This window comes from Camelina sativa, chromosome 10 (genome assembly GCF_000633955.1).
Source record: "Camelina sativa cultivar DH55 chromosome 10, Cs, whole genome shotgun sequence".
Taxonomy (NCBI): Eukaryota; Viridiplantae; Streptophyta; class Magnoliopsida; order Brassicales; family Brassicaceae; genus Camelina; species Camelina sativa.
In genome coordinates this window covers 328922-354724 of record NC_025694.1, presented here as the reverse complement: position 1 = coordinate 354724, position 25803 = coordinate 328922, and the positions used below count along the sequence as shown (strand labels likewise).

Sequence of the window (25803 nt, the reverse complement as noted above, 5' to 3'; positions counted from 1 at the left end):
AGTTTCTCAGCTACCTAACCGCATCTTCGTCCAGGTTAGTGTGGTGGCTTTAATCTAATGTCCGTCGTCTATTCAATTTCGTAACTGTTTTTCGCCGGTGAGTGGCATTATTAGTGAATATGTAACAATTGGGACGGGTAATTAGGGAAATTAAATAGCGAAGATTTAGGAAACTGAATCGTTTGAGTTGCCAAAGAGATGAAGTGAATGAAATTAGTAACCCGTGAAGTGTTTGTTTTGGACTCTCAAGAGTCTCCCTCCTTTGCATTTAACCCTTTTTTTTGTCGTTGCGTCACACTTTTTTTTTCATTAGTCCTTACTTCTATCTCTCTCTCTCTCTTTCACTTTATTTATTTCTTTCTCTATTGGCATTTATCAATCATGAATAAATATCAATTGGTCCAATAAATAAAAAAATCAAATTAATTTGTTTTTGTTAATGACAAGGTCCAGTACGTAACACACGCATATCATACATAGAGTGACCAGAAAAAAAATTACTATGAATTTTACAAGTTGGCAACGTAAATGTCAATTTAATTTCGTGTGTGTCCGTACTTTGTAGTAAATACAAATACGACCAACTACTATTATTAGTGCGTTTTAGTTTGTGATTATTTTTTCTGCTATTTTATTTTCTGGAACCTACAACAATAAATTTTGTTGACCATAATTGGATAATGATAAAATTCAATAATACACATTTATATAAAATAAATTAGTGAATGGCTTTTAGAATTCTGAACATTGATTTGAAGGTCGTTGCATCATAATTTAAATGAACTAATATATATATGATCATCATTCAGTAATTACTACTTAGAGTTGAGATGCAATGATAGAGACTTCTTTCTCAGAATCGTTCAATTCTCTTTGTTCCAGTATTAGAGAAAACAGACATCATATTAATTTGATGTTGATGTTGTTAATTAGGTATATTATTTCTTATTTTATTCATTAACAATTAATAAACTCCGGTTAATCGGAGAAATACGTGACACGACGGAGGAGAGACGAAGATTGAAGAAGAAGAGAGAAACGAGATATTTCTTATTTATCAAAGGATAAAAGTTTGTTACAAAAGCTTAACCTCAATTAACTAACTAATCTGTTTATATAGTTAGACTAATTAGCTAATCTTAATAACCGAAGATAACCCAATTAAACCAAAGTTCATAACCGGTCATACTCTAATACGCCCCCCTCAAATCTTTATCTCCGAAGTGTCTGGTTTCGGGAGGTAAAGATTTGACAAGGACATCTTCTGCAGCAGATGATGAAACGGTCCTAGATGAAGAGGTTTAGTCAAGATATCGGCATGTTGTTCTGCAGTCGGTACATGAAGAGCTTTAAGCGTACCCTTCTTAAGTTGATCACGCACCGTATGACAGTCGATCTCGATATGTTTAGTCCGTTCATGGAAGACTGGATTCATGGCGATGTGTAAGGCGGATTTATTATCACAGAACAGCTTGGCTGGAGCAGACTCTGTAATGTGGAAGTCCTTGAGTAGTTGTTGTAACCAGATGATCTCACAGGTTGCTTGTGCCATACTGCGATATTCTGATTCTGTGCTACTTCTACTTGCAACGCCCTGCTTCTTTGATTTCCAGCAAATGAGTGAAGATCCTAGGTAAATACAATAACCCGTAACAGAACGCCTTGTCTCCTTACAATTAGCGTAATCTGCATCACAAAATCCATTCAAGCAAAGATCCGAAGTGGCAGGATACATCAAACCTTGTCCTGGATTCTGCTTGAGGTAACGTAGAACCTTGTGTGCAGCTTGTAGATGAATATCAGTAGGAGCAGATATGAACTGGCTCAGTTGGTGAACAGCAAAAGTGATGTCGGGCCTTGTGATAGTGAGATATAGAAGGCGACCAATGAGCTCTCTGTAAGAAGTAGGAGAAGGTAACAACGTACCCATATCTTTGGTAAGTCGCAGGTTCGGATCCATTGGAATAGAACTTGGCTTACAACCTAATAAACCTGCATCTTCAAGCAGATTCTGAGCATATTTGCGTTGACAGACTGAGATACCCTCTGATGATCGCGATATCTCTAATCCAAGGAAAAAGCGAGCTGGTCCAAGATCCTTGATCTTAAATTCAGAGTGCAAAAGGGTCTTCAGATCATGGACAGCAGCATCATCGTTACTTGCGATCATTATGTCATCGACATATACGAGCACAGCAACAATGGAACAAATTCCTGATGGACGCATAAAGACTTTAACGAAAAGAGTATTATCAGCAGGTGATTGTATGTAGTTTGCTCCCAAGAAAACCGTAGACAGACGTTTATACCACTGTCTCGAGGCTTGTTTCAAGCCATACAAGGACTTGAGTAAACGACATACCGGATTTGGAGGTAAAACTACACCCGGTGGAGGCATATATCCTTGAGGAAGACTCATGTATATCTCCTCTTCCAAATCACCATGGAGGAAAGCATTGGAGACGTCCATTTGAGTCAGGTTCCAACCCTTCGCAGATGCTAAGCCAAGAAGCAACTTTACACTGGTGAGTTTCGCAACAGGTGAAAATGTCTCGAGGTAGTCAATCCCTTCTTGCTGTGTGAAGCCTTGTGCAACCAGGCGTGCCTTGTACCGTTCAACAGAACCGTCAGAGTTATACTTAATAGTAAAAACCCATTTGCATCCAATCGCATGTTTCCCTGCAGGTAGAGACTCAACAACAAAGGTCTTATTAAGTTCAAGAGCAAAGAGCTCATCATTTGCTGCATTAGTCCACTTCTCTGATTTCATGGCCTGATGGAATGTTTTCGGTTCTGTTTCAGCACTATAAGAAAAGATATAGGATTGGAACAGAGGTGTATAGCGGTCAAGAGTACAGACAGAAGAAAGGGGATATGGTGTAGTCTTTTTAAGTGATGGAGGAAGGGATTTAATGAGAAGAGGAGGTGATGGTGGTGATGGTGGTGGTGGTGGTGGTGGTGGTGGTGGTGGTGGTTGAAAAGATCGGATATCTGTCGGTGGTAAACAGGAAATGGAAGGAACAAGAGAGCAATGATACTCAGCCAGATAACTAGGAGCTCTAGATTGTCTCTTTGGCCTAACGTTAGATACAGAAGTATGATCTGTAACAGATGTAGATACAGTGTCAGCCGGAATGGTACCATGATCATGCTCTAATGATGGTTCAAATGGTAGAGTAGGAACTAAAGAATCTTCATCAATGAGAGGCATGCTTTCAACAAAATGCAATGGAACAGGAAGAGGTAAAACAGAATTAGGAAACATATCTACTGCAGATGACAATAAAGAACTGGTCTTAAAAGGAAAGACATCTTCTTGAAACACAACATTCCTAGATATAGAAATAGCATTTGACTCTAAATCCATGACTTTATATCCCTTATAACCAACCGGATAACCTAGAAAAACGCATGGTCTAGCTCGAGGAGAAAACTTATTACGTTCATGAGGATTAGTCGAAACATAACACAAGCAACCAAAACTCTTGAGTAAACTATAATCGGGCAATTTTGTAAACAACAGCTCATAAGGCGACTTGTTAGCTAAAACAGGAGAAGGCATGCGATTTATGAGGAACACTGCAGTCAACACACAATCAGTCCAATATTGCAGGGGGATATTTGATTGAAAAAGTAAAGATCTGGCCACATTCAAGAGATGTTGATGCTTACGTTCAACAACAGAATTTTGTTGTGGTGTATAAGCACATGAAAAATAATGAATCATTCCCTGTTCTTTAATAATATCAGTGAATGCTAATTCTGGTGCATTATCAGATCGTATGGCCTTAACAGTGCTATCATATTGTGTTTTAACATGTTTAAGAAAAATTGGAAAAACAGTATGAACTTCCTTTTTATTCCTTAAGAGGTAAACCCATGTAGTACGAGTACAATCATCGACCAAAGTAAGAAAATAACGAAAACCTTGTACAGACTCAATACTAAAAGGACCCCATATATCAAGATGGACCAAATCAAAGGGTTTATCAGCTAGATTACCATGTGAAACATACGCTAACCTTTTCTGTTTAGCTAAAGGACAAATACTACAATGCGAAGACAAAGAAGAATTCTTCAAAGAAGGAATCAAACTAACAAGTTTCTGAAGAACTAGATGCGACGGATGTCCAAGACGTTGATGCCAGAGAGAATCATCAGTAACCACAGAAGCAGAGAAAGAACATGCTGCAGGAAAAGATGGTGAGAGGGAAGTATTCTCAGTAGCCAGAATGTAAAGATCTTGAAAAACTCTACCCCTCCCAATCATCAAGCCCTGAGAAAGTTCCTGAATCAAACAACAATTATCAAAGAAATGTGCAGAACAAGACAATGTTTTAACCAACCTACTGACACTAATCAAATTAAACTTGAAATCAGGAACATGCAAAACATTGTATAAAATCAACTTTTGAGAAATGTAAATTGTCCCTATATGAGTGATGGAAACCCTGGTACCATTCGGCAATGTCACAGTAATATCTGTAACAGGTCGTAAGTCTGTAAACAAAGCTAGATTAGAGCAAACATGACTAGAAGCTCCACTATCTATAATCCAAGCATCATGCGGTAAAAGTTGTTGTAAAGAAGAAAGAATATGATTTTGAAAAGTTAAAATATGGTTTTGATATTTAAGTGAAGTCGAAGGGAAGGGAAAAATGATACCAGAGGTAGAAGTGTCTGCCATCATACCATGTTCAGAGATCGTAGCCATAGCACTAGGAATACTAGAACCAGAAGACGAAGCTATAGGCTCTTGAACCTGAACTTGACCCTTGTATTGAGAAACCATCTGATCAATTTGCTGTGGAGTAAACCCTTGTAAACTCGAAGGAACACCATTAGGAACCATGAACTGCGGATATTGATTAGAAACAGAACCATACGACACATCTTCAGTTGGAAACATTCCAGTCTCAGAGTAAACTTGAGCCACTGCATTTGCCTTTTGCATAGAATTCGCATATGGCACCATTTGATTAGAAGTTTGTTGAGACATCCGGGGTTGAGACTGCATCGTTGGCATCCTAGGCTGAAACTGATTTGGCATCATTGGAGGTCTGTAATTGTATCCCGCAGCATTAGTCTTATATCCTGGTGGGAAGCCATGAAGTTTGTAACACTTTTGAATAGTGTGTCCAACTTTACCACAATGAGAACAAATAGGTTTCTGTATAGTCCTCCCTGTATTGTAAGCTGCAACATAGGCACTCTCAGCCTCATTCACAGAAGCAACATTTTGAAAAGCAACACTTTCAATACCAGTCGTTGGTTTAACTACAACCTGTCGTTCATCCTGTGTGACCATGTTAAAGGCTTCTTCAATAGTTGGTATCGGCTTGAGCATTAGTATATGACGTCTAGCTTGATCATAACTTTCATTCAAGCCCATCAAGAACTTGGTCACACGACTTCGTTGTTGCAACCTTTCCCATTTTACAGCTGCATCACATTCACAACGTCCACATGTGCAAACAGGAAGCTCTACATAATTTTTATGTTCTTCCCACAAAGTAAGTAGAGCTGTATAGTATGTGGACACATCCATTGATCCTTGAACTATCTTACTAAGTTTCTGTTCTATAGAAAAAATTCTAGGAGCATCATCTTGCTTAAACCTAGATAGTATATTCTTCCAAATCCCTTCTGCAGTAGGAATGAAAAGCAAACTCGCGCCTATTTTCTTATCAACAGAATTCATCAACCAAGTGGATACAATATCGTTACACCTAGACCATACACCAAAATCTCTATGATCTTCCTGAGGTTTTGAGATCGTACCATTGATGAATCCAAGTTTATTTCTGACATTAAGAGCCATCCACATCGATCGACGCCAAGAGGGAAAATCAGAAGCAGTAACAAGACGATCAGAAACAAGAACGAGTCCTGCGTGATCCGCACTATGGAGATGATAAGGATTCTCATACTGATCAGTCTGATATTGCGGTTGAACATTCATCGGAGCATTCGTATTACCAGAATTGCTCATCCTCAAAGCAAGAGCGAGAAATCCAAAGAAAGTGAGACGAGAAAAAAAAATCAAAAGCAAGATTCGTACTCACTAAGGTCAATCAAAAGAGAATCAAAAGAATCAGAAAAACTGAGAAAACTCCAATGAGAAAATCGCACACAACGGCGAGAAATTGCTGAACAAATCGAAAACAAGAATTAATTGGGAAGCTCATCTCCGTCGCGTAAGATGCGGAAGCGTTCGTAACTCATTAACCTCGCTCTGCTACCATAATAAACTCCGGTTAATCGGAGAAATACGTGACACGACGGAGGAGAGACGAAGATTGAAGAAGAAGAGAGAAACGAGATATTTCTTATTTATCAAAGGATAAAAGTTTGTTACAAAAGCTTAACCTCAATTAACTAACTAATCTGTTTATATAGTTAGACTAATTAGCTAATCTTAATAACCGAAGATAACCCAATTAAACCAAAGTTCATAACCGGTCATACTCTAATAACAATATTTATATCTACATTTTTTTTGTTGGTGAATACAGGTAGGTGATCCAATTGCTGGGAAAGACCTGAAGATATGGACACACCACGGTCTGCTTACGCCGTTAATGCCCCGAATCCGGCTTCTGAAGTTGCCGGAGAGATCATAGCAACCTTTTCAGCTGCTTCAATTGCTTTCCGGTCATCGGATCCGAGCTACTCTCAAACGTTGCTCCAAAATGCCGTCAAAACGTTTCAGTTCGCTGATACGTATCGCGGTGCTTATAGCAGTAATGATGATATTAGAAATGACGTTTGTCCTTTTTACTGCGACTTCAACGGATTTCAGGTAAAACACAAAATTTCAACATTTGTCTCTGTTAAGGAATTGAGTTGGTAACAATTATACGAAGGATCATTACAGAATCATGAATAAGTATTTTATTAATTTTTTTGATGATTTTTTTAATTAAGAAAATTGGTATGGGTAGGATGAGTTATTGTGGGGAGCATCTTGGTTGAGAAAAGCTACTGGTGATGAAAGCTACCTTAATTACATAGAGAGCAACCGTGAACCGTTTGGTGCTAGCGATAACGTCGACGAATTTGGCTGGGACAACAAAGTTGGTGGACTTAATATTCTCGTTTCAAAGGTTAGTTTCCTAATTTATATTCACCTTAAAGTTAGGGGTTCAAATCGAAATTAACTTTAAAATAGTGAAAAAAGTTAGTAGAAAACACGAGCCTTGCACGTGCATAAATAATAAATATACAGTAATGCTCTTTTCTTTCCGTGCACGTGAAACCACCACCACCAATGTGACCCGGTTAAGAAAACAAACCGGTACGATAACCGATGAAATTGGAGTTTAATTTAATTTCGGTACAGGAAGTGATAGAAGGGAATATGTACAACTTAGAGGCGTACAAGGCATCGGCGGAGAGCTTCATGTGTAGTCTGGTTCCTGAATCTCCAGGTACGCACGTTGAGTACACTCCCGCCGGTCTACTTTACAAGCCCGGAGGTAGCCAGCTCCAACATGCCACCACCATATCTTTCCTCCTCCTTGTCTACGCTCAATATCTTTCGAGGAGCTCTCTCTCCCTCAGTTGCGGCACCCTTACCGTCCCTCCTGATTATCTACGCCGTCTCGCCAAGAAACAGGTTAGACCAGTTTGGTTTGGTTTAGGAATTTGGTTAGCCTATTTGGGTCTGCAAATTATAGTGTAATCTTGAATGTTTATTGGAAAGTGAAGGTGGACTATATTTTGGGAGACAATCCGATGGGACTATCGTACATGGTCGGGTATGGAGAGAGGTATCCAAAGAGGATCCACCACCGTGGCTCATCGTTACCGTCGATCGTCGATCATCCAGGAGCGATCGGGTGCAAAGACGGGTCGGTTTATTTCAATTCGACCGAACCAAACCCGAACGTTTTGATTGGAGCAGTGGTGGGAGGGCCTGGGGAGGATGATAAGTACGATGATGATCGGTCCGATTTCCGCAAGTCCGAGCCAACTACTTACATCAATGCTCCTTTCGTTGGCGTATTGGCTTACTTTGCAGCCAATCCCAGTTTTAGCTGACGTCATGGAATTTAGTTCTAAAAGTTGTAGGAGTATGGGAGTACATGTTTTTTTTAGAAGTCTCTCATCTTGCCCATGCAAAGAAAGAGAAGTTTTTTTCTAAAGAAAACGGGTAAAACATTTATTCAATTATGTTAAAGATAGATCTCATATCCATATTAATTTTTAACCTATAACTGATACATGAGTTTTTTTTTTTGTAGTGGTACAGAAAAAAAAAATAGATTAAGAAATTGATTATAGTCTGAACTAACATGACGATGACCGTTAGCTAGACTTTCAATATTTGAAAATTATGTTTGCCATGCTATTTTCCTCTCGAGATTCTATCTTGATTCAGTTTCCGTAAATTATTGCTTCACTTATTTTATATTTTAGATTTTTAGTGGCATATCTGAAAGATAGATTTATATATGCATAGTTGCATACACATTTCTTCTAACTTGAGCAATAATTTCAGTTTTGTTTTGGTTTGTTGTGCTTCTTATTATGTAATGATTGTAATCATTCCGTAATATATATTTTATAGGTCTATGATTATGCAAATGTTTCATTGATGCAAGTATGAAACTCTAGTCAACAAATTTATAATTCGATATTCTAAATATTAAATATCAGAAAAATTAAGCGAAAACTACCCTGCAACTAAACCTAATAATAGCGGTTGGTCATAGTTCCTAATAAATGTAATATAAACAATTAATACTATTTTAGGTATTCAGATTTTTAAAGAAATTGCCTTAGTTTGGATATGCTTGAAATTAAAATATTTTGAAAATAAATAACGAGACAATTGTGGAAACTATAACGAAAGATGATGATGTGATTGATATAAATGAACAAACGCGTGCTTTCTATAAAATATAATCATACAATAAAATTACCAGAAGTAGGTAGTCAGGTAGATCATTGTGTAGAGAAATAAAAGAATACGATATGGAGCAGATTTAACAAACAAGATAAGATACGGTACACGAAGTAGTCTTTAGAACAAACAGAGCTTTTACTTACTTAACTCGTTCTATTTACTTATGTATGTACTCGCGTTTTGAAATCTGACCTAAAAGTTATTCCACTAAACAAACGTCACTATGTTGTCAAGACTCAAGACTCAAGAGCAAAATAAATTGTCCGGTTTAATTAAACATATGAAATCTCTCATAGGATTTCGAGTCGTTGCACACAATTGCTCGGTTCAAGATTCAGGACGAAAAGTATAACTTACTGGAACTGAAGAGAAGGAAAAATTATCAACAAAATATTTCTGTCTGTAGACAAAACACATTGTTGTCTCATTCCCAAAAAAAAAAAAAAACACACACACACACATCTCTCTAACAAGCACATTTCTTTTGCTTAACATAGATTTTTCTATCACGTTTTAATAGATTAGAATCGAAAAGATAATAGATAAAGTTATTAACACGATTTTTAAAAAGTCAAAAAAATTGGTACTATATTCTCATAAAATTCACTTTGTTAATCATATTACATATATAGTCCATTCATATTTTTAATTTTTTTTCAGTACAAACCTGAATTTTATTTGGCGAAACAAGAAATGAAAGAAATCTTTTACTTTAATGTTTTTTTTTTGTGCAAACAAGAACTTTCATTACTTAAAACCTCAAGAGATGGAAGTTCATACAATCAAAGGTTAAAACATAACAAGAGGGATAGAGATAATGGTAACATGAGTTTTCGAAAGGAGTACAGTTTGAAAAATCTTTTGAAACCATTGTGGAGTCGACCATGAAGAATAACTTCGCGACTTCCTTGATCAGCTTGTGATCATAATCGCCATGCGCAAAATATGCGACCAAGCTTTTAGAAGGGTGCTCCATGATGGAGAAAAGGATTAGGGTGCTAGCCAATATGATAAGGATCATAACCAAGAAACCAAGGATCTTCAAACTTGTGGGCTCATAACTCTTGGCATTAGATGAAGCTAACTTCGGGAAACGAAAGTAAAAGGTGCAAAACCGTAACATAGCAGGTGAGTCCTCCCTCTCATGAAGCCAATAGCCATGGAGGTTAAGGAGTTTCACACAAAGCTTGTATTCAGTTTCACCTTGGTAGGGAGGAAACAACCCGAGCTTACATCCTTTTGGCGGTTTGGTACAAATGGTAATGGAGTTCTCAACAAGGGTGTAGTGATATAGATAGATGTAACATTGTAACATAGCAGGTGGGTCCTCCCTCACATGAAGCCAGTGGCCATGGAGGTTAAGGAATTTCACACAAAATTTGTAGTCGAAATTAGCAAGACATCGGAGAACAAACCCTAGGTTCAAAAGGGAATAAGTGGGATTGGGGGTTTTACAAGTAAGGTTCATGAATGTGATGGTATCATTAGGTGAAACTAGAGACCAGGTTCTAATAAGCAGTATTGACCAACAAAGCAACAATGTTTGACGAGAAAACAGTCGACGTCTTCTATCAACTGATTCCAGAAAAAAACAAAATTACGCTAAATTGAGGCAAGGAGAAATTTATAACGGACCTGGATTTTATGAACATATGAATTGTGTAGCACCTTAATGGGTTGGTCCAACAGGAAGAGGTTAATAGGCCTAGGCCCACTTGGCAAAAAACAGGGTCCAAACGAGGGACACCCAAGGCAATTAGGTTAGCGCCGCCAAGACTCCTCTTTTCTTTCACCGTCGCATCAGTTCGTCGGAATCTACAGGCCTTTGTCGGAGAAATCGTACGCGGGACTTTCCCCAGTTGGGTCCACCTCGAAAAACTGATGAAAGTTCTGGAGGGTTTCACTTGGGGGATAGTTGAGATGGTTCGCAGCGCCAACGTCGAGGTACGAAGGTAGAACGCTTTAGATGTGGTCGAGAGCTTGCCAGATTCAAGAGATTTGGGTGTGCTACAAGAGTCACTCCCAGTTCCGTCAGAAGAAATCCTGCTGGTAGAAGAAAGCTCCTTTGGGTTCAGGTTGGACAGGGGGAACATATCCGGGGATGAGATTAGTTGATGGCTAGATCCGATGAGCTTCTCAAAACTCATTTGAGGGATTCCACCGTCGAATAAGGGGACCAAGAGATATGTTTGAGATGATTGAGTAGACGGCCAAGGCGAAAGTAAAAGAGAGCACAATAGAAGAAGAAAACAAGCGGAGGATTTAAGTTCCCGACGCCGGCAATCAGGGGCCTTGCCGGCGCCGGAGGGAGGGTTCAAAGTAGACGTTTCGATACTCGAGCCTGGGAGAATAATAGATTTAATGTTTAAAATAGATTTGCTGATTACTTTCTGAAAATAACTTTAACAAAATTCGTAATAAAGAGCAAAAACATTCAGATCTCATTCCCCTATTCTTTGCACCCTCCCATATCCTCTTATGCATGGAAATGAAAAATTTCTTATTATTATTTTTTCTTTATGTCAAACTGATGAGCCATCTAATTTGAATATATTTGTTTCTCATTGCACCTATTTTCAGTATACAGATAATTCTTCTACATATGTAAACATATAACCCAAAAGTTAGGAAAAGAATGAAGAGAAATATCACATTCCTCTCTATTCCACATTTTTTTTACCATTTGAAAGTAATATTTTTTTCCCTACATTCTTCAAAAAATAAGAACAATAGAACAAAAATGTTCATCCCCATAATTGATGAGGAACAAATGGAACAAAATAAAAGAACAAATATTAAAATTCGTTTTTTATTTAAAAATAAATAAAATATGTTTATTAATTAAATTTAAATTTTTTAATATAAAAACTCCAATATTTTCACAATGTATTGACAGAGGAAAATTGTTTGATAAAAATTTTATGTTAAACTAATCTTAAAGCTCTATTTGAAAACTGTATGAATAGTAAAACAATTTTAAATTACTTTAAAAAATTTATTGTATGTTAATATTAATTATTAATATTTAATATGATATATCTAAAATTTAATTTAAAAAAAAATCTTTTAAAATCAAATGTAAAATTTATTATATATACATTAAAATTATTATTAGTATTATCATTGAAATTTAATTTATTAAATATTTAATATATTTTTAAAATATTTTTATTGTTTGGTTAAAATTTAGTATTTTGTTCATTCTCTGCAGATTTTCTTTTCATTTTTTCAAAAACTATTTATTTCATTTCGCATTTTTCTTTTTATTCTTTTTTCTCTGGTTTTTCTAATGGTTATCAGTAGGAACCAAAGAAAAATAAATGTGGAATATTTTACCACACATGGCACTATAAAAAAACAGGTGATCAAATGATTCAAATCTATCAAATCTTTTTTTTTAAAGAAATTACTATAAACTAGAATACATTTATCTTAAATGTATTGAGGTATAAAGAAAATATATTTTAAAATATATGATCTGTCAAAAATAATAATTGCAAAGATATTGCTCTAAATTTAATACATAGTTTCTTGAAAATTCACTAGGGAATTCGTGGTGAAAAAAAAAAAAAAATATGAGAGTATCGTGAATAATCTCTTTGACAGTACATGCATGGATCCTTTAACAAACCAATACGTCGTATGATTAATGACCAAATTACCCAAAATACGTATACGCAAAACCAGAATCAGTAGGCAGTAGCCACCATTATGTGTCTATAAATATGAACCCTAAAGTCCCCAAAACTAAATACCAAAACAACAAAATCTCACCAAATCCTAATTAAATTTTAGAAAATGAAACTATCGGTTTACTTTGTAACCGTTTTCATACTTGTCCTTCTCATTCTACCAACGGCGATCCCTCACGACTACTCCGACGCTCTTAGAAAGTCAATCCTCTTCTTTGAAGGTCAACGCTCTGGTCGTCTTCCAAAGCAACAAAGGATGGCATGGCGAGGTAACTCCGGACTCAACGACGGCAGAAGCCTAAATACCAACCTCGTTGGTGGTTACTACGACGCCGGAGACAACGTTAAGTTTCATTTTCCGATGGCTTTTACGGCCACGATGCTTGCTTGGAGTGCTATTGACTTCGGTAGTTACATGTCTCCGAATGATCGTGGACATAATCTCGTTTCCCTCAAGTGGGCCACCGATTACCTCCTTAAGACCGTTTCACAACTCCCTAATCGCATTTTCGTCCAAGTACGTATAAACCCCTAACACGTCGTCGTTTTATTTATTGTTATCATGAATTTGATTTTTACTATCTATGGACGTAACAAGTATAGTAAAATATATGTATCCACCAATGCATACCGTTATCAAGAATTTGATTTTCACCAATTTTTGTCATTTTACGTACCCACACTTATTTAAAACTTGAGACTTAGGTATTATATATATTGTATACTTTTAATGATATTTATATCATGAGAACTAGACATGATATTGAGGTATACTTTTTCTTTTTATCTGCGTGGTTGGGTATACTAGTGTATAACTAAAATTACCTATGATTTTATCAAAAATCTACATTACGGTTATTTTACAGTCGGAAGGAAGTTATAAAACTCCAAGGTGTACATACAGTATGTTGATAGAGACAGAATCAAATTTGTATATCTTCTCTAAGAAGAAGTAATCATTTTTTGTTGATTAGCTTCTTCTTATGTAACTAGATTTCCTTTTTACGAGATATCACGGATTTAAATGGAAAAAGATTATAAATTCTAATTTTAATGCGTACATACTAACAACATAAAGAATATTAATATGGTATAGGTAGGTGAAGCACAACCGGATCATGATTGTTGGGAAAGACCGGAAGATATGGACACGCCACGAACCGCTTTCGCCTTAGATGCATCATATCCAGCTTCCGATTTAGCGGGCGAAATCACAGCTGCTTTAGCAGCCGCTTCAATTGCATTCAAACAGTCAAATCCAAGATATTCCAAAATATTACTCGATAAAGCCATACAAACGTTTAAGTATGCAGATTCACGTCGAGGTTCTTATACCGATAATCCAGGGGTGAATAAAGCCGTTTGCCCGTTTTACTGTAGTGTTAATGGATATAAGGTATATATATATCTTCATTTTCTCCACATATTGTACAATCAAAATTTTATTAGTCGGTTTTAATGTTATACAACTCATCATGTTGTTTCCAACAGGATGAGTTGCTATGGGGAGCTGCGTGGCTGAGAAGAGCAACGGGCTTAGACTATTATCTCACATACTTATTGAATAATCGTCAAGCTTTCGGTGCAAATAACAATTACTTGGAGTTTGGCTGGGACAACAAAGTTGGGGGTGTTAATGTTCTCATTGCCAAGGTTTTCCCCGAATCTCCAATATATTCTCTATACGATCTTCGAGTGAAACTATAAAATACTATAATACTCATAGTCGTAAATTGTTATGATACGTAGACCATATACACAACATACTATTTTGCTTACAAAGTGTCTATTTTTTCAAGACATCTGTTAATTCTCATGGTTATCTTCTACTCTCTTTTTTTTTCTTCCAAAAATTAGAAGTAGTTAAAAAACTAACTGATGTATACGCGTTAAATCAATTTGGTCAACAGGAAGTATTTCAGAAGAATATGACCGTTTTAGCACCATATAAAGATACCGCAGAGAAAATGATGTGTGCATTTTTCCTAGAAACGACCGGTCCACACATGAGTTACACTCCCGGTGATCTCATTTATAAACATGGAAGCAGCCAGCTCCAGAACACAGCTGCTTTGTCTTTCCTCCTCCTTACCTACGCAGATTACCTCTCTAAATCCTCTCAACAGCTCAGTTGTGGTAACCTCAAGTTTCAACCAGACTCTCTTCGCCGCATTGTCAAAAGACAGGTATATTAATTAATTAATTATTAGCTGGCCAATAATATGAGTCATTAAAAAAATTGTAAGATCATTATTTTCATATATATTACCGATCAAAGCATCTGATGATAAATAGTTATTATTTTGTGTATATTCTTAAAATTAAAGGTAGACTATGTTTTGGGAGATAATCCAATGAAGTTGTCATACATGATTGGGTACGGTGAGCGGTACCCACGACTGATCCACCACCGTGGTTCGTCTATACCGTCTGTTGCCATTCATCCGACTGCCTTCGGGTGCTTACAAGGATGGACAATTTTCTCATCACCCAATCCAAACCCCAACATTCTTATAGGTGCGGTGATTGGCGGCCCTGACGTCGATGATAAATTTATTGGAGGTCGGACAAATGCTAGCGAGACCGAGCCCACAACTTACATCAATGCACCTTTTGTTGGTATCTTGGCGTACTTTAAAAGCAACCCCAAGTTCTCTTGATTTTAGTTTCCTTTCCAACTTTGTAAAACATATATGACAAATAAAAAAATGTACATATATATTGATTGAACTAAAAATATATATAATCGTAGTTCAAAAAAAAAACAAAATGGTTTATTTTAAAAATAATGTTTTGTTTGAAAACGTTAAAAATATTAATTTAAATGTGAAAATATGTGAAAATATTAATTTATGTGAAAATATGAATGTCTAAAACTAGTGGACCAAAAAAATTCCTATGGACATGATGGGTAAAGTTGAAAGAGCGTTGAACCTTGTTTTCATAGTATAAAGTATAAACCAGATCTCTTCTCTCTAGATTGCTGCAAAAAAAAAAAAAAAAAACTTGTAGTGAATCATGATGTGGTAATGATTCAGATCCTCTTTATACATAAAATAGACTCTGCTTTAGAGCTCTGTTTCTTATTAATCCCTAAAATAAAGAGTATCTAATACATTTTGGAAACTCTTTTTAATTAAAAAAAAAAATAGATCCTCTCATGCAACCCCATTGTCTGAAGCATCAGAGAGCTCAAACCAAGACCTTCTGAGAGAATTTCAAAGAGCAGAGCAGATGACCTAAACTCATCACATGTTATGCAAGCTACTTGGAGATTAAAATTGGGGAAAAAACCTCGCCCATATATCGCATTAAATTAAACTACTAAAAAGGGGAAATTAATAAAAGCACAAAGTTCTGGTTTATGACAAGTCATTGTTGAGGACTTAGAAAGTTTCCATAGAGAAAAAAGATCGAATGAAAACCGAATATATGCATCGTCTTATTCAGTTATGTCTCATAAACCCTAAAAGAAAAAACACAAAAATGAAGCCATCGATTTGGTCTGCCATAGTTCTCCTCCTCGTCCTTGTACCAACGACGATCTCTCACGACTACTCCGATGCTCTCACGAAGTCCATCCTCTTCTTCGAAGGTCAACGCTCTGGTTATCTTCCAAGCAATCAAAGGATGACGTGGCGCCGTCACTCCGCACTCAAGGACGGCGAAAACCTCAATGCCGACCTCGTTGGTGGTTACTACGACGCTGGAGACAACATTAAGTTCCACTTTCCGATGGCTTTTTCGATTACGATGCTTGCGTGGAGCGCTAACGACTTCGGAAGTTACATGTCTCCGGCTGATCTCCGTGACAACCACGTTGCTCTCCGCTGGGGAACCGATTATCTCCTTAAGACCGTTTCGCAACTCCCTAATCGCATCTTCGTCCAAGTACGGTCACTCTAACCTAATATTGTTTTTATTTTACATATATCATTTAATAACGATTGTATTTGTTTATAATATTCATAACTGCTTAACTGTTGGATATATATTGAGAATTCGATTTATGGTGTTTGTAACGATGTTTTAGGTAGGTGAAGCAACACCGGATCATCAGTGTTGGGAGAGACCAGAGGATATGGACACACCACGTACTGCTTACGCTGTGGAAGCACCGAACCCAGCCTCTGATTTAGCGGGAGAAGTCGCAGCTGCGTTAGCAGCCGCCTCAATCGCATTCAGACGATTTGATCCTATATATTCTCAATTGTTGCTCGATAACGCTATAAAAACTTTTGAGTACGCAGATTCACATCGAGGTTCTTATACCAGTAATCCTGCGACTAAACTTGCCGTTTGCCCATTTTACTGCAGTGTAAACGGATATGAGGTAATCTCTAGCTATCATATCATTCTCGAGCTAATATCTTAATGTCAAAAATTAAATCGGTCTAGATTGTTTTTAACTTTTAAGTGATCATGTTATTTTCATATAGGATGAGTTATTATGGGGAGCTGCATGGCTGAGAAGAGCGACCGGTCAAGATTCTTACTTAAAATACTTAGTGGACAATCGTCTATCTTTCGGGGAAGATTTTAATTACTTCGAGTTTGGATGGGATAACAAAGTTGGGGGCATCAATGTTCTCGTTGCAAAGGTTGAATCCAATTGATAATTCTTTATGATTTTAAAATGACGAGATGATCGTAATTCATATTATAACTACTATGCTATAAATATAATTATGAATATATTAATTCTGGTATACATTTTTATTCTAAACCGTTTGAGGTATATTTGTTATGGATATAGGAAGTATTTGAGAAGAATGTAGCTGCGATTGCACCTTATAAGGATACAGCGGAAAAATTGATGTGTTCATATTTTCTGGAAACTCCGGGTTCACATATGAGGTACTCTCCCGGTGGCCTTCTTTACAAACCAGGAAGCAGCCAGCTCCAAAACACCGTCGCATTGACTTTTCTCCTTCTCACCTACGCCAATTACCTCTCTAAATCCTCTCAACAACTCCAGTGTGGTAGTCTCAGTATCCAACCTGATTCCCTCCATCGCTTGGCCAAACGACAAGTACGTTAGTACATATAGTTTGTCTTGATAAAGTGGTCTATATTTAACTAACTAGATATCGGTTTTATGGTAAATTAACAATGATTTAATATATTTGGTAGGTGGATTACATTTTGGGAGATAATCCGATGAAAATGTCATACATGATCGGGTACGGTAGTCGGTATCCGCAACAAATCCATCACCGCGGTGCATCCTCACCGTCTAAAAAGACTCATCCCACGGCCATCAAATGCTCAGAAGGATGGATTAATGTTTTCACATCACCAAATCCAGACCCCAACATTTTAGTAGGTGCGGTGATCGGGGGACCTGACATAGATGACAAATTCATAGGAGGTCGGACAAATGCAAGTGAGACGGAGCCGACGACTTACATCAATGCACCTATCGTTGGTGTCTTGGCTTATTTTAAGGCCAACCCAATGTTAGACGACTCTCGCTTTTTAAGATTTTTCAAAAGATTTGTAACTAAATCAAAAAGTTCAACTACGAACTGAATTAAAAAGTCACATTTTAAGATGGCAATGGTATAGTTTTTCAAAAGTGTGTTTTACTATTTACAATTTAGGATCACATCGTACTATTACAAAGTATGTGACTTTTCTGTAAATCTCAAGATATTTTTGGGCTAAAAAATTATAAAAAAAAAAAAAAAAAAAAGAAAAAAGGAACAAGTTACCCGACTTGACTCTCAAACGACGACGTCGTACCCGTCACGAGTCTATCCAACAAACTTAACGTCGCTTCTTCTTCTTCTTCAGTCGGAAGGTCTACGGTGATTTAAAATAAGTTTTCTTCTTCCGAAATTAGGGTTTTCTGGGATTCATGTATCGATAAAGGTTAGTCATTCTCCTTAACTACTTCCGTGAATTGAATTTCCCACTAATCAATGGACTTAATCGTGGAATTAGGTGTACTCAAACGAAACTGTTTACTTATTTGATTCGATCCGTTACCTTTTGTGTGTTTCTGTGATCTTTTGATTCCTGTGTGAGTTCTGGTTGTAGTTATTAGGCATTTTCACTTTTGGTGGCGAAGAAGACGCGTAATTGATCCTTATTACTTCATCGATGCAATCGTAGTTTTGTTATAAATTAGTTATTGAAATTAGTGTCTTCCGCTCTCATTCACTTAGTTTCAATTTGGGAATCTTGATCCATCCTCTATCATCTGATGAAAGATCTGGATATGCTTTTTGTTGTAGCCATGGCTGAAGGGGAAGACGTTTCAGGGGTTTCTCTTTCTGTTAGAAACGAGGAAGATCTTTCTCCAGAGTCTTTAGCTTGGGCTGATTCCTGCATCATCAGCTTTCCAGATGATTCAGACCACAATCATTGGGCAACTTTTAGAGATGCTTTAACTGAAATCATCGATATCCATCCGGAGATGTTTGTTCCTTCATCAACTAGTAGTGCCCTGCCTCCAGACGAGGATATGACTGAATCCGAGCCACTTGAACTACTACGGTCATTCCAACCCGAAGCTGATTCAGCCAACTCTAAATATAATTCATCGAATGAAGAAGTCAGTGAGATTGTCTCTTTGATAACCTTTGAGTCAGACCCGTCAAAGAATTCTTTACAAGATCATTACTTTTCAGAGCCCATAGCTGAGAATGGAACCCCTGAACCAGTTGACGATCCTACTAATGATCTTGGAGGTGTTGAAAGTATAGAAGAAGATGGGTCAGTGAGCAATGGAGAGGCAGAAGAAGAAAAAGAACCAGAGTCAGTATCGTCTCAAGTCTTCAAGGATGATTTCATGAGCACATACATTCAAGAAAACGTTGACGATTCTAACGTTACAGAGGATCCGGTCAAAGTAACTCAGCAAGAGATTTTCAAGGTGTGGGATCTGGAGATTGTGGGGGACGATGATGAGGAAGATGGATTGGTGCTGCAGCTGAAGAAGGCCCTCGATGAGTCTTCCACGGTCCAAACCCTTCCACAGCCACTGCTGAATGATGTTGCGGAGAAGAGCAGTATCGATGACCTGATAGCTGGGATCTCGGATCTGTCTATTGCAGAAACTTTTAAGTGAAAGATGAAGTTTAAGAAGTATGTGTTTTATATGACATCACTCTTTTGCTTTACTATCCTTAACCGGCACAAACCGGTTTTAAGATTTCTAAACCTGCTAGACTAGACCGAAGGTTTTTAAGGGTCAATTTGGTGTATACACGACCCACTTGGCCACCTGTTGTGCAATGGTGGAGATGAGATTGCAGTCTTATCTCGACCGTTGGTGTAGACTTCGCAATCTCTTAAAATCTCCATGCTTAACCTCAGCCTTAAGAAAACTCACGGGATCACGCCCTCACAAAGTCATTTTCTCTGGATGTAACTTCCTGAACGCATCTTTGGTTCTAAATTCTAAAAGGGAAAATTTTAATAGGTTTTCTTGTTTTCTTTACTTGCGTCTTTCAAACTATATGTTTGATGATACGGTGTGTAGATTGACGTGGTGAACTCTCTGCCGTCAGATTTAGACTTCCACTAAACTGATCAGTGATCAATCATCTCGTCAGCTCTTAAAAATATTAGAACGGATACGAACCTCATAATTTTTCATTCTCTTATCAAAACACTATCTTTGTATCTTTATAAGCTGTTTTGCCACTAATTTTTTAAACTGAAAACGATGCGTTTGTCCTATGTTATCTGTCCTCGAGCTCATCACCATGACAACATGTAAAGTAATACATATATGTTTTGATAAGACAATTGAAGAGAGAAAAAAAAAAAAAAAAGTTGATAAACTAATTAATATTATGGTCCACGGTGTGTTACATATTAATTCCTGAGGTTTTCATACAGTTTGTTGTGTACATGCTCCTATAGTAGCATAACGAATCTTTACGATTTGTTTAGTTACGATTTTTTCCCGTACAAAGGCAAACAAAAATCAAGCGAATATGTAACGACCAGGGGAGTATCGATTCCATATTCGGAGAAAAAAAAAGGATGAAAAAGAAAAAAAGAAATTAATAAGTGTATTTTTCTTGAACTGTGAGTAATACAAGATTACGGTCCAGGTGGCGGGATATGATTGGCAAGGTCACAAGAACCTCAAATAACTGATCTGAAGAGAAATATAAAATCCAAAAGAGGGGAGGGGAGTGAGGTGGTGAGAGAGATAAGGTGGTGTCATAAGCTTTCTTTCACTGTGAGTCTCTCAAAGAAAAAAACCAAAGGCAGAGAAAAGAGATAACCAAACCCACAATGGCATCAACCTCACTCCTCAAGGCGTCTCCGGTGTTGGACAAATCGGAATGGGTCAAGGGACAAAGCGTTCTCTTCCGTCAGCCTTCTTCCGCCTCTGTTGTCCTCCGCAACCGTGCCACCTCCCTCACCGTCCGTGCTGCTTCCTCCTACGCCGATGAGCTTGTTAAGACAGCGGTTAGTTCCCACACACATCCTCTTCTTTGCCACGTGTTTTATCTGCATGATTCGTAAAAGGTCATTTGAATTGGAATTGTCTTAAAAGTTCTGTTGGTTCTGTTTTCCACTTTTTCTTTTCCTTTTCAGAACCAATTCAAACCGATTTTTGTTTGCTTCTTTCGTGTTTCTCTTAATTAATTACCGTTAAATTTTTTGGTTTAGATCTAGGTTAATTATACTATGCATGATTCAGAATGTTTCTAGTTTGGTTTTGATTTGATTCTTATAATTTTTGGGTTGGAGTAGAAAACAATTGCGTCTCCTGGACGCGGAATCTTGGCGATGGACGAATCCAACGCGACTTGCGGGAAGCGTTTGGATTCGATAGGGCTAGAGAACACTGAAGCAAACCGTCAAGCTTTCCGGACTTTGCTCGTCTCTGCACCGGGACTCGGACAGTACATCTCCGGCGCGATCCTATTTGAGGAGACTCTGTATCAGTCTACCACCGAAGGCAAGAAAATGGTCGACGTCCTCGTCGAGCAGAACATCGTCCCTGGTATCAAAGTTGACAAGGTAACTTAAAGCATACTCTGTTGAGTTATACCAACATGCATGTTGCCTAATTCGAGAATAATCTTAAATGAGTTGTGTGTATGGAATATTAATTAGGGTTTGGTGCCACTTGTTGGATCCAACAATGAGTCATGGTGCCAAGGACTAGACGGTCTAGCCTCTCGAACTGCTGCTTACTACCAACAGGGTGCTCGTTTTGCCAAATGGTATTAAGTACTTTCACTTCTGAGTTCTGATTTCATTTCCTACACGAACAAATGTCAGTTTTAAAGGGATTGTTTCGTCTCTGATGATTGATTAGGCGTACTGTCGTGAGCATTCCCAACGGTCCATCTGCTCTGGCCGTCAAAGAAGCTGCTTGGGGTCTTGCTAGATACGCTGCTATTTCACAGGTAAAACTCATAACTTGTCCCCCAAGAAGCAGCTCAAATCGGAATCTATCAAGCTACTCACACAAAAATTGCGTGTTTTTTAGGACAGCGGCTTGGTTCCGATTGTGGAGCCAGAGATCTTGTTGGATGGAGAACACGACATTGACAGGACATACGACGTGGCTGAGAAGGTTTGGTCTGAGGTTTTCTTCTACCTTGCTCAGAACAATGTCATGTTTGAAGGTACATATTCGTTATAGAGTACGTCTCTTAATACAGCTTGTAAATGTCTGAAAATTACTAAGGAAAAATTCACCATCTTTCTACACAGGTATCCTCCTGAAACCGAGCATGGTTACTCCCGGAGCTGAGTGTAAAGACAGAGCTACTCCTGAACAAGTTTCCTCGTACACCCTTAAGCTCCTCCGCAACAGAGTCCCTCCCGCAGTCCCCGGAATCATGGCAAGTTCTCTACTAATTCTCTCAAAGATAATTCACAGTTATAAATCCGCAAATACATTGCTTGGTTCAACACAACAGAAAAGTGTAAAATGAGGCAAAACCTAACACTGGTGGCTTGAATCAGAAGTAAAGAATATTGTTTCTTGTTTTTGCAGTTCTTGTCCGGAGGACAGTCGGAGGTGGAGGCAACACTCAACCTGAACGCGATGAACCAGGCACCAAACCCATGGCACGTGTCCTTCTCCTACGCACGTGCGTTGCAGAACACTTGCCTGAAAACATGGGGAGGCAGACCCGAGAACGTGAACGCAGCTCAGACCACTCTCTTGGCCCGTGCCAAGGCGAATTCGTTGGCTCAGCTCGGAAAATACACCGGAGAAGGCGAGTCCGAAGAGGCTAAGGAGGGTATGTTCGTCAAAGGCTACACCTACTGAAGAGATGATGCTGTGAAAAAAGAAAGAGATGAAGCAGATGTTTAATCACATTTGTTTTTGAGTTTGGTTGTTATTATCATGTCAAATCATTATTTGTTCTGCTTAATTTGCATTAGCTACTCCGATCCTTTTAATAAGTTCTAATATATTGAAGTTATCTATCTATCAAACTGTTTCTCTGCTTAGAGACGAATCCGACGTGGCAACGTTTCACTTTCACGTATTCTAAAAGATTAGTCTGAACTTCGTATTTGGCATTTTCTGGTTATAAAGGGAAAAGGAAAAATGAAAGTAAATAGCCAATAGGACACGGCCGCGTACACGTGTGTATGATTCAACTTATTGAGCCTCATGGGCCTTTGCATAGTCAATGGGCTTGATCTTTTTTATTCGCCTAATTTTTCGTTCATCTTTAATTTTTCCTTATTAGGGATATGAAGAATTCTTTCCATAGGATTTTAATATCTTATCATTATAAAAAAAAACCCCAGAAAAGAAAATAAAAATATTCAGAATTTCAGATATTAGCTTATATCCCTGTGACTGTGAGCCCTTAAGCTAATTCCGTTAAACTAAGATAATGCACAAACAACATAAACCTTCCCCTCTCCAACAACAAAGCTGGCGTAGAGCAAACGATCTCCAGTTCTTGAAACTTTTTACAATCTTCTTCTTAAACTGATTATATTGGTATCAGAGAGTAAAGTCTCTCTCTCTCTCATTCACCTTTATCACTTCTCAGACTCTCGTTTAAAGGGTCCAACGGGTACAATGCCTGCAGGCTCGTGATTGTTTGAGTTATTTCCATCAATGCCCTGCTCGTTGAGAAACAAAACAAATTGAGAACACAGTACAAGGATTGAGAATGTTATAGAGATATCTATATATTAAGATAGAGAGAGATTCAAATACATTGTTGTTTGATGCTGGCTCATGTACTCTTTGCGGATTAGCATTTAAATCGATCATTTCGTCATCCATCTTGCCATTAGCTTCACCATTTGCATGTGTAGAGACTCTTTGGTTCTGCAAACTGTCCCTAGTAGTGCTTGGTTTAGGCTTATCACCTGGAAACTACAAGAAACGGTAAACACAAGATGACAATTAGATCAAGAACATGGACTCAGAATGATTGTGTGTCCGATCAACTTAGTTATTTCAAACCTCAATTCTCTGTCTCAGCAAAAGAAACCGACCGTGAGTTCTCTTGCCACCAACATGTACTACCATGTCACATTGCAGGCAAAGGGAACTACCGTCTATCTCACAGTAAAAGAAGGCTGTTCTCACAAGGCCGAGATGAGAAACGACGAATTAGATTTCTGTTCTTTAGGTTTTTTATTTATTTATGTTTTGTGTATGAGAAAACAATGAACCATGAGCATTGGGAAAATCACTGTAAACAGATCATACCAGGTGCATTTTCGCATATATCACAGCACGGTGCATTGCTTGGTTCGGCTAAACCAACACGTACATGCCGACTAGCTAGCTTGTTGCACATATGAACCTGAAGTAAAAAATAATGAGAGATTTTTTGAATCATACATCAAGTCAATCTATTTTCGATATATGGTATATCTGAAAACTAGTCAGAGCTATTACGATAGAAACGGATGAACCAATGACTCGAGAAAGACTGCAAAGTGTTACCCTTAAGAGTCATCTAACTGAAGTAAGGGGTTGATTAATGGCAAAGAGCGGAAAAATGGATAATTTTCATTCTCCAGAAGTTATACAAAATGCAAACTCTGGAGACAAAACGTACGTTCCCTGCAATGTACATCACATAATAGAATCATTGAAACTGCAGCAACAAGAATACTTGTATTTCATCATCAATTGAACATGTTAATCCACCAGGTTTCAACTTTTTGAATCAGCTTCACTCCAATTCAAAGAGCCTAAGAATCTATAAACCAAATCTCAAAAGCCTACTATTTCTTAAACTCGAAGTTGTTCAATTTCTAGGCTTATCGAGCAAAGTCAGATCAACTGAGGCAAAAATCAAGTGAGAAACCCAGAGACAAGTAACAAAGACTCGATCTTTCACGAACCCATCAATCAGAGCACAGTCAACAACAACAGATACAGAGAAAGCTAAGAAAAAAAAAAAAATTACTTTTTCATCGCAGGGGCGACAAAGGGCAGCTTCATCGGCGGCGCAAAAGACGATAGCGGCTGCGTTCTCGCAGGCATCGCACAAAATTCGCATCTTTCTTCTTCAATCTTAAAAAAGTCTCTTTTTTTCTCACTCTACTCGGAACAATGAATCTCCTCACCTCCTCCAAGTCAAAATCTTTAGCCAGAACTCAGATTGCGAGTGAAAGAGATGAAGTCGGAACAAGTTAGCAAATTCAGATTAATTAAGGAAGGAAGTATAAGGTTAAGGGTTAGGATTGCGCGTTGGTGTATATCAAGGAAGAAGAAGAAGGAACTAATTTTAAGAAAATCTTTTGTAAGATGGGAGGAGAGAGAGACCAGAAGAGACGACCAAATCCACGCGCCGAGAGTACTCACTCGCTGTGACTAGGCAGGCAGCAAAAAAAAACTGTTAATTACTACTTTGAGTCATTTGTCCAATTTCATTAGTATTTTATTTATTCGTTAAGAGGGAAAAAAAAAATTACGAATGATTAAACAATAAATGTAGCATGATTAGCTGGGTATGGGAACACCAATATCTTTAGTGGATATGGTTTTGAGGTTTTAATAAGAGTTTTTTTGTTGTTGTTGTTGATTAAAGTTCCATTATAAGACTTGAAAAGAAAATTATCTCTTACTAAAAATGGGACCCTAAATCGTGAAAGACAAGAAAGACTCTAATGCCATCTGGAAGGTCATTCATTGATGTGTTTCCCTGAAACAGACTCGTCCTCTTGTTTCCTTCGTTTTTGGTGACTCACTCTCTCTGATAAGTTCTATTGTCATTCAATTTCAAC

At 37.7% G+C, this 25803-nt stretch overlaps 6 protein-coding genes across 7 annotated transcripts; 5 read left to right on the top strand and 1 right to left on the bottom strand.

The window, feature by feature from the left end:
* LOC104716177 (endoglucanase 24-like) lies at positions 6522-8189 on the top strand. Its single transcript, XM_019230507.1, has 4 exons — positions 6522-6802; positions 6945-7106; positions 7343-7618; positions 7711-8189. Exons 1-4 carry the CDS (start codon positions 6551-6553, stop codon positions 8041-8043), a joined length of 1023 nt encoding a protein of 340 aa, XP_019086052.1. The 5' UTR covers positions 6522-6550; the 3' UTR covers positions 8044-8189.
* LOC104716176 (endoglucanase 23) lies at positions 12661-15329 on the top strand. The gene is made up of 5 exons (XM_010433546.2): positions 12661-13120; positions 13700-13999; positions 14095-14256; positions 14514-14789; positions 14931-15329. The coding sequence occupies exons 1-5, from the start codon at positions 12710-12712 to the stop codon at positions 15261-15263; spliced, it is 1482 nt and encodes a 493-aa protein (XP_010431848.1). The 5' UTR covers positions 12661-12709; the 3' UTR covers positions 15264-15329.
* LOC104719912 (endoglucanase 22-like) lies at positions 16090-18135 on the top strand. The gene is made up of 6 exons (XM_019230634.1): positions 16090-16494; positions 16637-16845; positions 16921-16936; positions 17043-17204; positions 17360-17635; positions 17737-18135. The coding sequence occupies exons 1-6, from the start codon at positions 16090-16092 to the stop codon at positions 18133-18135; spliced, it is 1467 nt and encodes a 488-aa protein (XP_019086179.1).
* LOC104716175 lies at positions 18347-20031 on the top strand. The gene is made up of 2 exons (XM_010433545.1): positions 18347-18477; positions 18843-20031. The coding sequence occupies exon 2, from the start codon at positions 18845-18847 to the stop codon at positions 19676-19678; it is 834 nt and encodes a 277-aa protein (XP_010431847.1). The 5' UTR covers positions 18347-18477; positions 18843-18844; the 3' UTR covers positions 19679-20031.
* Positions 20742-23031, top strand: LOC104716174 (fructose-bisphosphate aldolase 2, chloroplastic). The gene is made up of 7 exons (XM_010433544.1): positions 20742-21036; positions 21325-21594; positions 21691-21800; positions 21896-21986; positions 22070-22208; positions 22297-22427; positions 22583-23031. The coding sequence occupies exons 1-7, from the start codon at positions 20860-20862 to the stop codon at positions 22859-22861; spliced, it is 1197 nt and encodes a 398-aa protein (XP_010431846.1). The 5' UTR covers positions 20742-20859; the 3' UTR covers positions 22862-23031.
* Positions 23355-25358, bottom strand: LOC104716173 (B-box zinc finger protein 19-like). Of its 2 annotated transcripts, XM_010433543.2 has the most exons (6): positions 24984-25356; positions 24515-24634; positions 24275-24371; positions 24026-24141; positions 23774-23935; positions 23355-23676 (listed from the first exon to the last, which is right to left on the bottom strand). In XM_010433543.2, exons 3-6 carry the CDS (start codon positions 24363-24365, stop codon positions 23593-23595), a joined length of 453 nt encoding a protein of 150 aa, XP_010431845.1. In that variant the 5' UTR covers positions 24366-24371; positions 24515-24634; positions 24984-25356; the 3' UTR covers positions 23355-23592. The 2 variants fall into 2 exon arrangements, with proteins under 2 accessions (XP_010431845.1, XP_010431844.1); XM_010433542.2 differs by lacking the exon at positions 24515-24634 and having other exon boundaries at positions 24984-25358.

Bases quoted from the DNA above. Each gene is read 5' to 3' on its own strand.
- LOC104716173 (XM_010433542.2), bottom strand. From the start codon at position 25,076: ATGCGAATTTTGTGCGATGCCTGCGAGAACGCAGCCGCTATCGTCTTT. The intron at 24,142-24,274 runs GTATGATCTGTT...TTGTGAGAACAG, and splicing joins TATATGCGAAAATGCACCTG to CCTTCTTTTACTGTGAGATA. The intron at 23,677-23,773 runs GTATTTGAATCT...CTCAACGAGCAG, and splicing joins AGCCAGCATCAAACAACAAT to GGCATTGATGGAAATAACTC.
- LOC104716177 (XM_019230507.1), top strand. From the start codon at position 6,551: ATGGACACACCACGGTCTGCTTACGCCGTTAATGCCCCGAATCCGGCT. The intron at 7,107-7,342 runs GTTAGTTTCCTA...ATTTCGGTACAG, and splicing joins TTAATATTCTCGTTTCAAAG to GAAGTGATAGAAGGGAATAT. The intron at 7,619-7,710 runs GTTAGACCAGTT...TGGAAAGTGAAG, and splicing joins GCCGTCTCGCCAAGAAACAG to GTGGACTATATTTTGGGAGA.
- LOC104716175 (XM_010433545.1), top strand. From the start codon at position 18,845: ATGGCTGAAGGGGAAGACGTTTCAGGGGTTTCTCTTTCTGTTAGAAAC.
- LOC104716174 (XM_010433544.1), top strand. From the start codon at position 20,860: ATGGCATCAACCTCACTCCTCAAGGCGTCTCCGGTGTTGGACAAATCG. The intron at 21,987-22,069 runs GTAAAACTCATA...CGTGTTTTTTAG, and splicing joins GATACGCTGCTATTTCACAG to GACAGCGGCTTGGTTCCGAT. The intron at 22,209-22,296 runs GTACATATTCGT...CTTTCTACACAG, and splicing joins GAACAATGTCATGTTTGAAG to GTATCCTCCTGAAACCGAGC.
- LOC104719912 (XM_019230634.1), top strand. From the start codon at position 16,090: ATGAAGCCATCGATTTGGTCTGCCATAGTTCTCCTCCTCGTCCTTGTA. The intron at 16,495-16,636 runs GTACGGTCACTC...ACGATGTTTTAG, and splicing joins CTAATCGCATCTTCGTCCAA to GTAGGTGAAGCAACACCGGA. The intron at 17,205-17,359 runs GTTGAATCCAAT...TTATGGATATAG, and splicing joins TCAATGTTCTCGTTGCAAAG to GAAGTATTTGAGAAGAATGT.
- LOC104716176 (XM_010433546.2), top strand. From the start codon at position 12,710: ATGAAACTATCGGTTTACTTTGTAACCGTTTTCATACTTGTCCTTCTC. The intron at 13,121-13,699 runs GTACGTATAAAC...AATATGGTATAG, and splicing joins CTAATCGCATTTTCGTCCAA to GTAGGTGAAGCACAACCGGA. The intron at 14,000-14,094 runs GTATATATATAT...TGTTTCCAACAG, and splicing joins GTAGTGTTAATGGATATAAG to GATGAGTTGCTATGGGGAGC.